Genomic DNA, 14662 nt, shown 5'->3' with positions numbered 1-14662 from the left:
TGTTAATCTAGCCTGCCCAAACCTCGTCTTCCATGCCTGCATCTGCACCTGCTTCTTCCGGGGCGCCCTCGACATCAAACCCATCCTGGTCGTACACCGGCTGCTTCACGGACGCGGTCAACCCGCGCACCCTCCCGCAATGGTCCAACTTCAACGGTCCCAATATGAGCAACGCCGCTTGCGTCTCATTCTGTGATTCGCGCGGATACACCATTGCAGGCACCGAATATGCCGGACAGTGTTTTTGTGGTGACGAGATCACCACACCACAGTTGGACGAGGGCAGTTGCAACATGGCATGCACTGGGGCTGCAGGGGAGATGTGTGGAGGTCCCGGGGCTTTCAGCCTGTGGACGAAGAGCGGTTCGGGCAGCAAGAAGATGGCGAAGAGACAACAGCTCAACTACAGGCCGTGGAGGAAGGTGATGAAGTATTGAAAAGTCTTCATTGCAGCTCCTGGGACTCATCCAATGTTGCTTCGAGGGTGACTGAACCATCTTTCTTCTCCTTTCCCCCCAGCGAGCAGTCTATCTACTGTGTGTTGGATACTATTATTGTTCGCTTCTGATAGTGTATATATTGATACTTTACTTTCGAACAAATGCTCAAACTGCTAGAGTATTTGCCCATCTGACTTGAAGGTAGCCGCCGCCTACCAGAAGAGACACTTCTTTTCCCAATAACACTTTGTCCTTTGTGTCGAAACCTCGTGGTCAATTATTCGCTTTTCCAACCCAACCCTGGTCCTTTGTCTCCGAAAGCAGCGCGTCCCAGTAACCCACAAAATCATGCATTATGACGTTCTTGTATTTTTATGTGTCCTACCTGGCTCATGAAAGCAGAGGACATTGACCGGTTTCGGCGTATCCATTGAGGGCCGGGCCAGGCTAGGAAAGTTAACAATGGGAAGCTCAAGGATTGATTGTCGTGCCTATTTCGGGTCGTTTCTGGTACACCAACACGCCGATGGGCTCCTTTTCCGCGCTAGGCGAGCGATGGTCCTTTGGTTTATTTTCTTTTGTCTTGTTTGACGTGGTCTCTGTTGGCTGGTGTAGTTTGAGTCGGCATGGGGACAGGATGCAAATAGATGGGGAAGAATCGCGGAGTCTTGTTCTTCGAGTGTCAGTTAGCTGCGGAGCAATTAGATCTTGAATAACAATAGACCGACCCTGCCCTTGCAGCTCTCTGAAGGTCTGTACGTTTTGGCCCGAGAACCCATCGCCGGGATTTCTGAGCAACTCCTATACCTCCGTCGTAAGGACAGATTAGATGGAAAGCACCCCGTCACCAACGAGTATCTCTCAGAAATGGTGCTCAACCTATCATGAGGGAAGGGAGAGGATACTTTCATGCATTTCAGATCCAGACGGAAAGCTCAGGAACTTGCGGTACTCCTGGTCCATATCTCAACGACTGGCGGCGAAGAATGTGGTTGGATTGATTTTGGCCCATTACTTGGAAACAATGGGAAGTTTGCTGTGTGTGTGTGTTTGTGTGTGAAAGTTGAGAATCTCCCTCAGTCCGAGGTCTTTTTGGGGTCACTATTTAATGCCACAGAGTTTAAGACAGCACAGTTCACACTGCTGTTGGTGAAATTCATATCAGTACAAACCCTCTTTCTTCCCCCCTCTCCCCAGGACTCACGGCGCTGCTGCATCACGCCCGCAAGCCCAGCAACAAGCCCGTGCTCTTTCCCTTCCCATTTTCACCTTCACCACCGCCCGGCAGGTAGGTCACGTTGGGATTCGCAGCCAAGGTCTGAGCGATGTCTTTGCTCGCCTCGATCCTTCTGATTTGGATCAACCCGTCTCCCGCCTTAGCCACCGCTTTGCTGATGATGTCTGCCGATTCAGCTTCACCCTCGGCGCGGATGACGTTCGCCTGTCTCTCCTGCTCCGCCTTCTCGACGATGAACCTCGCTCTCTCGGCGTCCTGTTGCGCAATCTGTTTCTGTTCGACGGCCCGGGTGAACTCGCGGCCGAAGGTCATGTGTGTTATGGAGACGTCTTCGAGGGCGATGTTAAATTCCTGCGCCCGACGGGTCAGGTCGGCTCGGATGCGTTGTGAGACGGCTTCTCGCTGGGTGATGAGTTCTGCCGCGTCGAATTGCGCCACAATGGCTTTGAGGACTTCGTTACCAATCGACGGGAGGACTCTCTCGTCATAATCTTGACCAAGAGACTGGCGGTCATCGTCAGCTTGTGAGGTCTCATAGGAGAAGATCTCTAAATGGAGAAGTCTACCTGGTAAATCTTGGGCAAGTTCTGGACATCGGGGCGATGGAGCACTCTCAGTGTCAGTGACACCATCTGCAAGTCCTTGCTCCCGGTGGTGGTGCTGATGTTTCTAGGCTTCGTCCGCACATCGTAGATGATTGCTTTCTGCAGCCACGGCACGAGGAAATGGGTGCCTTCATTGATGACTTTTTCCTGGACACCAGAAAGACGGTCGAAGATGACGGCTCTCGTGCCTCCTCTCACATCGTACATGGCACTTTGTGCTAACGAGGCACCGATGAACACGGGGATGGCCCATCGTGAAATGGCGTTGAGGACGGTCGGCGCAGACATGGTGGGCGAGATTCAGGGAGGATATGGAGGGTTGTGTTCAAGGTTGTCTAGCTGCAGCCATGCAACAGTGAATTCTACTGTAGGTCATGAACTTTCGATGAAGTCGTAGATGCAATAATGTTCTCCGCAGCCATGCGCAGCCTGGGAGCTTGCTAGTCCATTACATAAGCGAGCCAAGCAATTCTCGAGACTGCGGCCCCGGAGCTCTGAGCTGTTTCTCTCCTCCCTTCATCTTCCAACCACGACGACGATCGTTGACCTTTGACAACAGCCACTTTGCCAAACCGTGGATTTCTCCTTGGTTGCATAGTAGCATCCCTCACAATGCGTCCTACCGCAGCTCTGCGGATGCAAGCAAGCCGCATCCTGCGCTCTGGTCATGGCCCAGACCCGAAGAACGGAGTGTACGTCCATATCACCAAAGCTCTGTTTTCCGTGCGATCAAGAACTAACAGACTCTGCGTAAAGGTACATGGGCTCGTGGGGAAACCTAGGTATGCACCCACCCAGAGCTTGAAGCTCTCCACTCCGACCCAGCAACTCTGCTGCATCGTGCTCCCGAGCCAGCTTGTCCTTGTTGCGCAACAATTGCTAATCTAGGAACAGGCTCTCCGCCACAGAAGAACATTGTCACATACGCCCTTTCGCCGAACCGCCAGAACCCGACGTCGACCATGATCACGGATGGCATCTTCAACATTTTCCGCCGGTCGCGCAACCAGGTTCTGTACTGGGTGCCTCCCTTGTTGATCGCGTATCTTGCCATGGACTGGGCTACAGAGAGGTGCGTGTGTGCGAGCTCGAGATGGACATCGATGAGGGGTAAGCGTGGAGTTGGATACTGACCAGTATTGCGGACACAGGAACGAATATCTCAACTCGAAACCCGGACGAGCGGAGTACGGAGATTAGTGGTTGCGATGGCGGTGAAGAAACTTCGACGCTGGGGGACACAACATTATTGTACATAAAAAGAGGATACAGCAGAATTGCAAGACAGGCCGATTCATTGTTTATTCGAAATTCTTGATCATAAAGTTTTGTGAGGGTTCCCAATCCTGCTCGTCCGCCTTCTGCATCCGAAGTAGCATGTTTCGCAATGTTCCCCTGCCACGGTCCTCCCAATCCAAGGGTGGCCTTCAGAACCGCTGGAATCCTCGACAATTTGATGCTGCTCATTACTGGACATTGTGGTGACAGCTTGGCTCCCCCAACCACAGAAATTGCAAGATACCCTTTGTCTTTGCAACCGACGTAAGAATGTGTTCTCCCAATATTGCGGGCATATTCCCAATATTACGCCCATTTCGTTCAGCCCACATTATCCCGGTCCTATTCTCGGCATGTCGTGATGCTCGCTCAGACTGCTCAGGTATCGGTTCAACTCCTCCACGCGCTCCTTGTGTGTCTTAACGCCTTCTCGTTTCAGGCGTTCTTCCAGCTAGAGTCACCCATGTGGTATGTCAGCACGGGACCCTCGCAGATCTCAATGAGATAGAAGCCCATCCGGGCAGGAACAGGAGGGAGGGAATGAAATAATAGAAAGAACGCACCCTTCTGCGTCTCTGCTCCTCATACCGCCTCTCTGCTTCCGTCTTGACAAGACCACCATCTTCCTCCCTTCCCTCGTCGGGCCGTGTATCGTCGCTGCCACCTACAGTTGAGTCGGCCTTTCGTCGCTTTCGTACACTCTCCCCGGCCTCGCTCGCAATCATCTGATCTTCCTCCTCTAATTTCCTTAACATGACCGACCGGTCCTTGAACGGATCCTCGGTGCCTTCGCCCTCCGCCCGATCTGCAGCAGCAGCATCGTCTTCCCGCGCCTTGGAAGACGACGACGAGGACGATTGCTGCTTCTTCTTTTTCTTTTTGTCGACCTTGGCGTCCTTCACGCCCTTAAGCTTGAGTTTGCCAGAGCCCGCGGATATATATTCGCTCGGCGCCATGCTCGAGCATCAAGGGATGAATGCCTGTAGGTGTCGCAGATTATGGGGCTTTGATCAGTTCATTGCGGTCTCCATTGTGGGCGATGGGACGAGCAAGACGAAGACAACGGCTCGAGCAAAGATGAATGAATGTCGTCGACGCTTGATCTTGTCCGAGGCACGTGCTTCCAGGCTGCCAAGAATTGGACGAGGCTGGAACTAGCTTAATAAATACGAGGTACACTATGATCTTATGCTGCTTTAACTTGCTACTCCAACAACAACCCCTTTTTTGGCGAAAAGAAGGCATTTCATAGAGGGCTTGGGTCCACCGTCCTTAATGGGATCACCACCACAGGTCTGTATTGCTTTCCAGCGGGACTTCTCCTACATGTTCTCAACATCATAGAACATCTCTCGCCCCTTCTTCGGTGCCTCGACGAGGCCCAGTTGTTGCAACGCCGTGAGCCCTCCTTCTTCTCCGATCTCCTTGACAATCTTCCCATCCTTCAGGGTGAAGATGGTCATGCCCGAGAACCACATCTGCTTGCCGGTATTGGGCTCGGTCAGGGCGCCCACTGAGAAATCGTCAAACGGCGTGCCGGTGTGCGTGCCTCCCCCGATCCAACGACCAAACACGTAGTCGCCCTCGGCGATCAGAGGGTAGGGCCCGTAGGTCTTAAAACCTAGGTTCGGGAAAGCCTGTTTTTTGGCCGACACAGTCTCGATTAGCCCAACTTTGTCGGATCACGATCAAGGGTCGTGGCGGTGGTGGTAATAACTACTGACGGCTTTGAAATCCACGATGGCTTGTTTGACCGCAGCCTTGCCCTTCTTCGGGTTGGCGTGCATCGGGTATGATTGGAACACGTTGTCTGCACAGACCTCGTCGACGATGCCCGGGTTCAGCTTGCCCCAGTATTCGGTGAAGTACTTGGTAATGACTTGTTTATTCTTTTCTTCGACGGTTGCCATTTTGAAAAGGTCGACGACGAGAACGTGTGAACACGAGACGAGATGAGATGATGCCTTGAGGGAGGGAGAGTGGACAGTGCTGTGGGTTGGGATGTGAGGTGAAGAAGTGAACCCTTATGTAGTAAGCAGATATGTCGCGTAGTTCTGTGCCCCAGTCCGGAGAAGCTTCATCAACCTACAGAACCACCCTCGATGACTCAACACGTTCAGTGGTCAGAGGGGGTTAGTTTAATTGGATATATCTTGAGCAATGAGGTCGGCGGTGACGATGGGCACTGGCTGCGGGGTTGGTGGAGTCTCTAGAGCATGTCGTTACCTGTGATATGCCGTCCCTGTTCGCTAGGGACAAGACTTCTTTGTTCAACTCACAATACTTTAGCGACGGAAGAAGACTGGTGATCAGAAGGGCTGAATAGAATTGGCCAATGGTACGACAAGGAGAATCAGGCCGTTGCGCATCGAGGGCGTAAATGCTCCCTGAAATTCCGGAATCGTCTCTCTCTACCAGTGCTCTCCGATTCCCGGTTGCTTTTTTTTTCTTTGGTTGTGTCTCGGGACTTTTTATTTGTCAATTCTCCTGCTGCAACAGTAACGGGCAGTGTGAAGGGCATCCGGGTAGAAATCTATGATAGTAAACACCTCTCCTTCGCACGAGGAAAACAACAACGCGGCGCGGCGTATTTCAGAGAGCCAAATAGGCAATTCGTCTTTGTTGATAGTAGAGGGAGCCGACGTTGCTGCCAAATTGACCAGTCGGGGCTCGGTATGCATTTTTTGGGCGCGTTTGCCCACGTAAAGTCACAGCCAGCGTTAGTAGGTAGGTAGGTACTCAATCAGAATCGGGCATCATTCGTGACAAATTGGGCCGGGTTGAAATTCGAAGGGTATTTCCCACGAGAAAAAAGGACGTTGTCGAATTCGTAACCCCGTTCGAGCCCTGAAAGGCGCCGGATACTGCGTTTACTGACTGTTTTTAAGTGATTGTGGCCTTGTCAAAGGATGCATCTACTCCTCCTCGATGGCTCACGCACACATTCGCCGCATTAACCGTTGTAGCATAGGCGTGGCCCTTCAGGAAAGTTGGACGAAGGAGTGCCCGGCTCATCCACGCAAAGCGCCTGAACCAGATCCCCTGACCATAGAGTACCTGGTGGACGATTGTTTGACTTTTCTTCTGAAGAAGGTATGCTGTCACGAAATCCGGTTGCACTGTTGGACTGCATATTGACCTACCTGCTGCAGGGTGCATACCTCGTTGATCCCAATCCCATCGAGTTTTTCAAAAGTTTCCATCCCAGCGAGCATGTTGTGGAGATCATCGTGCCTCTGTACTCTGTTAAAGATAATGTGGAAGACTACTTCCCCAAAGATCATCCCAAAAACGAAGGCAAGTCCCAAGCTCGTATTCGTCGAGTACTGAGTAACATCTTCCAGGCTGTCAATTGTGGGAGGTGATAAAATTCAAGGTCGATCAAAGACTCCCTTGAAACTTTCAATGAAGACCACCCGCAGGTAGGATTCTCGCGAGTCTGTTCAGGGAAAACGAAGAATGCTGGCGTTGGCGGAATACGTCGGCTGCTCAAAGAACTCGGAAGCCAACGGAGAAAAAGCGCTACATGGAAGCCATGCAATCGGCCAAACGAACCGGATTGGGGAAGAGAAAGAGCATCAGCTCGCGACAGAGCCCAGTCCCTAGTAGACCAATTTCTGATCAGGACGAAGGCCTCGTTGGAGTGACAGGTGGTGGCCTGGAGTGGAAGAGCCTCCGTTACCTGTTCCACATGGAAGTTGGAGACGGCATGGTGGCTCGCTACATTGTGGAGTGTCTCGACGCGCCTCCAGGGAAAGACGTCGAGACTGGTACTGTGAGCCTCACATGGATGCATGAGCCTGGCACGTGCTAGAGGCATGGGTTAGTGCCTTTCTCTGTGAGCGTGGTAGGAGAGCCTGAAAACATACCATGCGGGACTGAGGATGTGCAGAGAGGGAATCAAGGCTTCTCTGCACTGCGTTGAGCGTCTGAAAGTGTCTTGAAATCCAACACGATTATTCCAAACCCAGCATTTCGCAGTGGTGGTGTTCTGGTTTGAGTAAATGGAGGTTGGCGCCACAAGGCTGGAGTTCAATTGTGGGTACTCGGTGTATCTTGGCGCTCTTGGCATCGACCGGAGGTTCCTCATCGGAGGAAATCGGAACGGAGTATTTACCCCCACCGCAGCCTCGGGGAAATATCAACACAAACGGGAAGTACAGTATTTTGTTGCCGAAGGCTGATGCCATAACGAAATTCCCAACACGGAATGATAACCCTCTGAGAGCCCGGTGGTTCCAATGCTGCATAGGGTGGCCATTGGGTTACGATGACCTAGCGACGTGCTGAATGGATAGATTCAATATTGGTCACGGGTGTGCTGGGCGGGTAACACGGCGGGAATAGTGGGTGCTCTGCCGGTTTGGCGGGCTTCTTCTTTACTCATAGTATAGCACTTTGGTGGTGACGGGGACGAGGCTGATGTTGTCCTTAAAGCACAAGCGAGTGGGCATTTGAACGAGGAGGCACGTCGATGCCATCCCGGCTAATAGCAAAAGCCACTTGATTCCTCTGTCTGGTGTTCCTATCGACAATGACTTTTTCCATGATGGCCTCCCAGATTCATTCCAGCCACTGGCTCGCCCCTCCTGGCTGTACCACGCTGGGCTCCTCGTTGATCATGCTCTCCGCGTCTCCCACTTGTTTCCTCTCCGTCACCTCCCTGCTCCTCAATCGTGAACGCACGGCGGCCAGGCGTCCACTGCTGATGCCCGGGATGGAGTTCCTCGGGCCACCAGACTCAATCTTGTTGTTCCTATTTAACGCCAATCCTTGGGATCCGCCCTTGTCCCTCATGACTGCTAATTGTTATTGCAGAGGCTCTGCGGACGAGGAAAGTCGATTGAGATGGAGGTAGACGTCGGTCCCGTATCTATTGCAGAGCCCTGTTAGCGACATGGCATTCGATAAACCACAACAAAAAGGAGACTCACCCTTCCATGGAAATCAATTTTAGATCGCCGCCAAAATACCGTGCATACAATCTCGAAAGGGGCAAACCATACCCAAACCCAGCCATCGGCGCCTTAAAGTCACTAGCATTAAAACCCGGATCCAACTCTGGTGTGGTATCGACCGTAGTGTACATGTAAGTCCAAACGAGCGGAATGGCGGATCGAGGGATTCCACCTCCTTCGTCGCTGATCTTGATGGTGATATCCTCTTTCCCCTCGGCGACGATCACCTTGGTCACCGGGAACTCTTCTTTTTCAGCCCCGTGCGTCTCCACCACGGCTCGCAGTGAGTTCTTGAGGGTCTCGAAGAGCATGTGCGACAAGTGACCGGGCACGTACATGAAGGTGAGGTTGGGGGGACAGAAGAGCTGGACTTTGGGAGCGTCAAACAGGCCATAGTGGTCCTCGCACACGAATCGGGCGTTTTCAATCGCCTCCTCTGCCAACTCTCGGACGTTGGTCTTCGTACATATTATGCCCACATAATTGGGGTGTCTGTTGGTGGTCTGATCCGTCAAAGCAATGTGTTGCCCAATAAGCATCCGTATGCCAATGCGGGACATGTAGAATCGATCGAGGAAGGACTGGATCGACGAATCGATCTGCATGCGTTGTTGTTTACGCTTCCACTCATTGATTCCTTGAGCCACTGTGGTGACCACCGGGTCGTGTCTTCTCTTGATGATTTCTAAAGTCCGAGCGAACTTGCGGTTGTATTCGGAAAGGACGGGAGGCCACTCCTTGCCGTCGTCCAGAGCAGCGAAATAGCGACGCGTGTTCATCCCGCTCTTGCCGTTGCCGTTGCCATGGTCCTTCAGACTGGGGTTCCGCGTGGTGGCGGAGAGTTTGGTGCTGGATTTTTTGGGAGGGTTGAGGAGGCGATCTCGGGTTTCGGTGTCTAATGAAGGTCGCGGAAGGGTGGTGATTTCTTCAAAGGATTGAGCGTACCAGTCTCGCACCTTTTTAATGGAGGGCATGTCATTGAGGCCATCGGGTAGTTTATCCAGCTCTTCTACACGGTGTGCGAGACGAACTGGAAGCTCTTCTGAGAGAAATTGTGACGCACGAAAGAGAGTTCCTACGCAGAATCAGCCATGAGTTCCGCAGTGGACGAGCTCTTGCATTAACATACCAGCAGAAGGCTTTTCTCCGAACTGGACCATCTGTCGAAGACTGACACCTGTGGGCGGGAAGCTGGCATAGTGTCCAATGGTTTGCATGAGCTTCTCAGTGGGCCTCCACGACATCTTGAGCGAGGTTCAGGCCTTGCGGCCTGCTTCGGTAGGGACGAACAATTCGAAGGACCTGAAGGATGGATCGAGAGACAGCAACAATAGACTTGCGGCAGTAGTATGACTCGAAATCCAGCCAGGAACGTGTGGAGGGTCAAGGTCCGATGTTCTCCGACCGTTGGAGGGCAAGGTAGGGTGCCGAGGCAGCGTGCGTCAGTGACGAAAGACGCTCAAGGTGGGCTGGATGAGGCTTCTCTTCGACTGGGAGCGTCGTGACAACGGGCCTCCTGTCAATGTGTGAAGGAGAAAGAGGTGATGCAGAGCAGTGCAGCGCAGCATGGGAAAAGGGCACAAAAAAAAAAGAAGCTGGACGGCGCAGGTGACAGGTGATTCTGTATGTGACTCGTGCGTGTGAGCAGCAACCAGAGAGGGACAAGGGTAACCGCCGCCCGGGGACGAAGGCTGGTGCTTTGCGGTGCTGCTTATAGGCGGCGGTGGTGCTCTGGGCCTGGCCCTAGCCCTGGCTTTGGTCCGTCCTCTGGGGGGGTGTTCTCGGCTGTGGGGGAGATTTCTCTCGAGCCAGAAACATATGACTGTGGAGTTTGCTCCAGAGCCCGCGGTGATTGGATCTCGGGCTCATGGACTGGCTGGTCTTCTCTCCTTCTCTCCTTCGGGGCATCGTCAACCTCCAGCCTTCTATGCTTCCCTTTGCCCCGGTTCGCCCCCAATGGCTCCAGTCTGCGTCATTCCTTCCGACGAGGCTCGCGACTTGTTGTGGTCAGGTGCCTTCATCTCCGAGCCACCGCCGAATATCGAACTTCTCCATTAGGTTGATGTTTGCTTTGTTGTCACCGCTCATATCTTTGGTTCGCCGTCGAGAGCGCCATTTCATGCCATAACATGAGGTCATTCGAGCTTCCCTGGAGGCCATACTTGTCCATCCTTGTTGCTTGCCTCGTCTGTCCCGGGTTTGAAGGTGTCGGATGATTTCCATGCTCGAAACCCGGTTCACGACGGAACCCGCCGGCGCCACCTGGTATCATGGCCGGTTGGATGATTTGGGCGTTGGAAGATTCAAAATATCTGCAAAGAGTCTCCTGAAGCCATGGAGCAAGTATTAGGAGGCTTTATACACTCCAGATCGGGCCTTGTTGGTCCAGGTAGCCCTCATCGCCCTTGACTGGCCTGGAACGATGATGGACTCTCCTCCTGCTTGGACAGTTGTCCAGCGCGAAGCTGGAACGAGATGGCAGTGTCTTTCGGGCTGAGGGTGCACCGGCTACCTGTTGGGTGTATTTGGTGCCATTGCCACCTCTATGATGCAGGTTTCGTTCCAATCCGTCTACACCTGGTGAAATATCCGAATGACCCTTGACCATGCCAGTGAGGGTCCCAGGCATGCAAAGAAGTGTTGTCGACTCAGAGCCCGATGCATGGGTGATCATTGCCTTTGTGAACTTCTACTCTCTTGTGTATGTTTCCCCAAGAAGTTTTGACCCCTCTTTGTTGTTGTGTGTGAACATTTATCAGCGAGAGCTTGGGGCTTCCTGCTACCAGGACGAGGCATCTGGCTGCAGTGTGCGGAAGAGTTGGACATCACTCATCGAGAGAGAGAGAGAAATATATATATATATATCCCCTGGAGACGAGGCTGACGAAGTTGAGTGGGGAAGTGGATGAGTGAATGGGCTACCAGATCTCACCAGTGCAACTGTCAGGGCACTTAACTCGACTAAGGGAGGAGAGAAAAATGGCTGAGGTTGACAAGACCATGTTCAAATTAACATCACAAGCAAATGCTCTTCTTTCACCGAAGACAGGTTGTTCCAGTAGCTGAGTCACCGCACCGGCGACATCATCTCTCTCCTTGGTCTCCGCTTTGTCCAAACTCCTCCCATCTCGGCACATTTCGCGTCTTTGACTGCCCATCTGTGCTCACCTGCGTACTGACCCTTCCAGAACTCTGTCACGATGGCAAAGGATGACCTGGAACTGTCGATGGAAGAAGCTAGAGCTCCCCTCTTCACCCGTCTGAAATGGAGGATCAGGGACGGACTTGACTACTTCAGCGAGTTGACCTTCCCGCGTATCATGTACCATGTGGTGTCCTGTCTCTACTTTGCCTTCATCTTGTATCTCACATACTGCGTGCTGCCCTTGTCTGGGAATTGGACTCCAATCCGACAATCCGACCGAATACCTGCTGTCTCCCAGGATCTGAACAGGTGAGTGCTGACCGGCTGTTTGTCACGTAGGCTGCCAATCTGAGATCGAAACCACACAGTTACTTCGGCTCCTTTCGTGGATCCTCCGAGTGCAATATTCGCGCCGTCGATCTGTACCACGCTCCTTCGCAAGGTCGGCCATCACAGGGTGCTCGTCATGTCTACTGTCCTCGACGCAAGGAACTCCTGGAAGCCATGTCAAATGGGGGACGGATCGGGTTTGATGCACCATACTTCCCAAGAGGTGAGAGAATGCTGTGGCATACAAAACGTGGATCATGCTCCCGCTGACCCTCTGTTGCCTAGACTGTCATTACCGCTGGTACTCGGTGGAGGAAATCTGCATGATCCTGGAACGCTTTGACGCCGTCGTCTTCGCGGGCGACTACAGCCTCCAGGCCATCTATAACGGATTCAGCATCCTCCTCCGACAAGACTTGACTCACGGGGCCCTGAAGACCTGGAACATGGATAAGGAAACACTTCGCCAATGCAGCTGTGGCAGTCAATTCACCTCGCAGACCTGTTCCGAGCACTTGATCACGTCGAGTGGCGAACTTACCGGCCATCCCTCAGGCCGAGCCGACCGACCCTACCTCTGCAGCCGAACAGCCCATGCCTTCCTCGACGTCAACACCTCCCCAGCCCCGTTTCCAGTGATTGAAAAGTTCAAGCAGCTGGTCCCTCGCGTGGCACGGTCCAACTATCACCCGATCCCCATCGTCCACGGTCTGTCTCCCAACACAGCGACTCCGGAGACCGCCATTTCCTCGCTCGAAGAGTTCCTGGGCCTCGCCGACTCGTCCCACAGGAAGACACCCATGCTCTGGATCGGCCCCAGTGCTTCGGGCCACACCGAGATCCGTGGCAGGAAGGGCAACCAGGAGATATGGGACTTTGACCGCCGTCTCGCTGGCGTGGCGGAGGACAACGACGTGGACGTGATGCGGATGTGGAACATGACCGTGCAGGCCAACAGTTGGGACGGCGTGAGGTTTGGGCAGAAGGTCGCGATCACCCAGGCGATGATGGTGCTGAACTGGTTGGCACGGTTACCTTCTAGCTGAGAAGCTTCAGGAAAGCAGAAAGAGAGCGGAAGGTGTCGAGAAGGGGAGCACACCGCTGGCAGTTCGGTTCAGATCAAGCCGAGCGAAAGGAGTTAGGAACAGGCACATGCTGCGACGACGCAGATGAGGACACATCGACGACAAATGCGCGAACAACAGGACCGTCCGGGTGGAAAACGCGCCATGGCCATCGCCTGTTCTTCCAGCAGACCCGAAAATGGAGGAACGCATGAGGCTCGTGCTGGATGACCTTCTCCTTCGTTGAATGACGGGAGAGAAACCGAGGGTGTGCCTCGCAACCAATGCAGACCGTTCCCATGTTCACGCCACCATAAGACTACGCAGGGCGGAAGGCAGGAAGCAGAATGAGAGCAGCGGAGACCACCTGAACTCATGTCTTGCGGAAAGGTTCGAATCCATCGGAGCACATACACCACAGTAACGGCATTGATTGTTGCTACTGCCTGCTGCCGGAGACAGAGTCATCCGAATCGAAAGAAAACACTTGTATCTATTCCTTCCTGCCGTCAAATAACAGAGGAGCATTTCACAATATTCTGCTCCCTAGTTCTTCCGAGTTGCACTTCTTTGCGTGCAGTTTACTTTTGTTGCCCTCCCAATAAACACAGCAGCTAACAGTTCATCCATCTGCAATTGCGCCAGGTCCTCTCAGGTAGTTTTGGAGTTCCCTCAGTATGTGCCAGGGCGCAGACGACCGACAGGAACTGGCTATTTTCAAGCTCGAGGCTCGCTAAAACGGAGATGTTGTCGCTGCAGCAGTAAGCCCTCCATCCTGCATCTTGTGTGTGAATACATCCCCCCGGCAATCAGTGCCAGGAGGGTTGATTTCAGCCTACCACCAATACGCTGCATCAAAACAGAACCTCGCCACTTCCCTCTGGGTCCCTCCACGCCGTCTTCTTGTGTTTCAGTCGATCCCTTTTCTTCCTTTCTGTCTCCGCCTCCTTCTGGATCCGGAACACCTCTTCAGCGTCCCCTTCTTCGTATCCGGGAGGAGGATCGTCGTCCTTGTCGAGATCCACCTCACCGAGAAGGAGGACGTTTTCACCCCTCACGAGAAAGGTGCCGCGGGGGATGTCGCAGTACAGGTTGCGAGCAGCGGGTTGTGTCTGCTGTGGTTCTGCGGGGCTCGTCGAGGGTACGGAGACGAAATAGCGTTCTTTCGTCTCCGTGAGCACGAGGTTCGCGAATTGATCCCAGGACCGGAGCACGCCGAAGATCTTGCGTCCGTCACGAAGGACGAGGAGGAGTTTCTCTAGAAATAAAACCAAAGTGTGTGAGAGAAAGAGCCTTTGCTAGGCGAGGCATGGCATTCCATGAGATGGGTGAGAGGGACGCACTATCCGTCAAGTCCAACAGCTGCGCCGCGGTGGTGAACATTTGCGGCGGTAGTTGAGGAGCACCTTGAGGGGGAGGCGGGCCCGGGAACACCGCCGCACTCTGTTGGTGTGGGTGCTGCTGCGGTGGATGTGATGGCCGTTGTGGCGAGGCAGACTGTGGAGGAGGATCATTGAGACTGAGGTTTTCCATGTTGGAAACCACCCACACACACACACACGAAGGTGTGGGATGAGATTTCGGTAGGTGGTGTTTAAAGGCTGT

The 14662-nt window shown here is 53.3% G+C and overlaps 9 protein-coding genes across 9 annotated transcripts; 4 read left to right on the top strand and 5 right to left on the bottom strand.

The window, feature by feature from the left end:
• Positions 1 to 32: 32 nt before the first annotated feature.
• Positions 33 to 437, top strand: AYL99_10504 (hypothetical protein; the record flags this gene model as incomplete). Its single annotated transcript, XM_018842010.1, has 1 exon — positions 33 to 437. One exon carries the CDS (start codon positions 33 to 35, stop codon positions 435 to 437), a length of 405 nt encoding a protein of 134 aa, XP_018688898.1.
• A 1219-nt stretch (positions 438 to 1656) lies between these two features.
• Positions 1657 to 2570, bottom strand: AYL99_10503 (prohibitin-1; the record flags this gene model as incomplete). The annotated part of the gene is made up of 2 exons (XM_018842009.1): positions 1657 to 2181; positions 2244 to 2570. 2 exons carry the CDS (start codon positions 2568 to 2570, stop codon positions 1657 to 1659), a joined length of 852 nt encoding a protein of 283 aa, XP_018688897.1.
• Positions 2571 to 2894: 324 nt separating this feature from the next.
• AYL99_10502 (hypothetical protein) lies at positions 2895 to 3482 on the top strand (the record flags this gene model as incomplete). The annotated part of the gene is made up of 4 exons (XM_018842008.1): positions 2895 to 2974; positions 3039 to 3064; positions 3177 to 3354; positions 3434 to 3482. The coding sequence occupies 4 exons, from the start codon at positions 2895 to 2897 to the stop codon at positions 3480 to 3482; spliced, it is 333 nt and encodes a 110-aa protein (XP_018688896.1).
• A 409-nt stretch (positions 3483 to 3891) lies between these two features.
• Positions 3892 to 4516, bottom strand: AYL99_10501 (hypothetical protein; the record flags this gene model as incomplete). The annotated part of the gene is made up of 2 exons (XM_018842007.1): positions 3892 to 4011; positions 4124 to 4516. The coding sequence occupies 2 exons, from the start codon at positions 4514 to 4516 to the stop codon at positions 3892 to 3894; spliced, it is 513 nt and encodes a 170-aa protein (XP_018688895.1).
• Positions 4517 to 4882: 366 nt separating this feature from the next.
• On the bottom strand, positions 4883 to 5470 carry AYL99_10500 (hypothetical protein; the record flags this gene model as incomplete). The annotated part of the gene is made up of 2 exons (XM_018842006.1): positions 4883 to 5197; positions 5285 to 5470. The coding sequence occupies 2 exons, from the start codon at positions 5468 to 5470 to the stop codon at positions 4883 to 4885; spliced, it is 501 nt and encodes a 166-aa protein (XP_018688894.1).
• Positions 5471 to 6488: 1018 nt separating this feature from the next.
• AYL99_10499 (hypothetical protein) lies at positions 6489 to 7374 on the top strand (the record flags this gene model as incomplete). Its single annotated transcript, XM_018842005.1, has 3 exons — positions 6489 to 6653; positions 6713 to 6914; positions 6983 to 7374. 3 exons carry the CDS (start codon positions 6489 to 6491, stop codon positions 7372 to 7374), a joined length of 759 nt encoding a protein of 252 aa, XP_018688893.1.
• A 995-nt stretch (positions 7375 to 8369) lies between these two features.
• On the bottom strand, positions 8370 to 9762 carry AYL99_10498 (hypothetical protein; the record flags this gene model as incomplete). The annotated part of the gene is made up of 3 exons (XM_018842004.1): positions 8370 to 8433; positions 8495 to 9593; positions 9648 to 9762. The coding sequence occupies 3 exons, from the start codon at positions 9760 to 9762 to the stop codon at positions 8370 to 8372; spliced, it is 1278 nt and encodes a 425-aa protein (XP_018688892.1).
• Positions 9763 to 11718: 1956 nt separating this feature from the next.
• Positions 11719 to 13039, top strand: AYL99_10497 (hypothetical protein; the record flags this gene model as incomplete). The annotated part of the gene is made up of 3 exons (XM_018842003.1): positions 11719 to 11972; positions 12032 to 12216; positions 12279 to 13039. 3 exons carry the CDS (start codon positions 11719 to 11721, stop codon positions 13037 to 13039), a joined length of 1200 nt encoding a protein of 399 aa, XP_018688891.1.
• Positions 13040 to 13911: 872 nt separating this feature from the next.
• On the bottom strand, positions 13912 to 14590 carry AYL99_10496 (hypothetical protein; the record flags this gene model as incomplete). The annotated part of the gene is made up of 2 exons (XM_018842002.1): positions 13912 to 14315; positions 14401 to 14590. 2 exons carry the CDS (start codon positions 14588 to 14590, stop codon positions 13912 to 13914), a joined length of 594 nt encoding a protein of 197 aa, XP_018688890.1.
• Positions 14591 to 14662: the final 72 nt, after the last annotated feature.

This window comes from Fonsecaea erecta (genome assembly GCF_001651985.1).
Source record: "Fonsecaea erecta strain CBS 125763 chromosome Unknown Scaff11, whole genome shotgun sequence".
Classification (NCBI taxonomy): domain Eukaryota; kingdom Fungi; phylum Ascomycota; class Eurotiomycetes; order Chaetothyriales; family Herpotrichiellaceae; genus Fonsecaea; species Fonsecaea erecta.
This window is presented reverse-complemented; position numbering and strand designations above follow the sequence as displayed.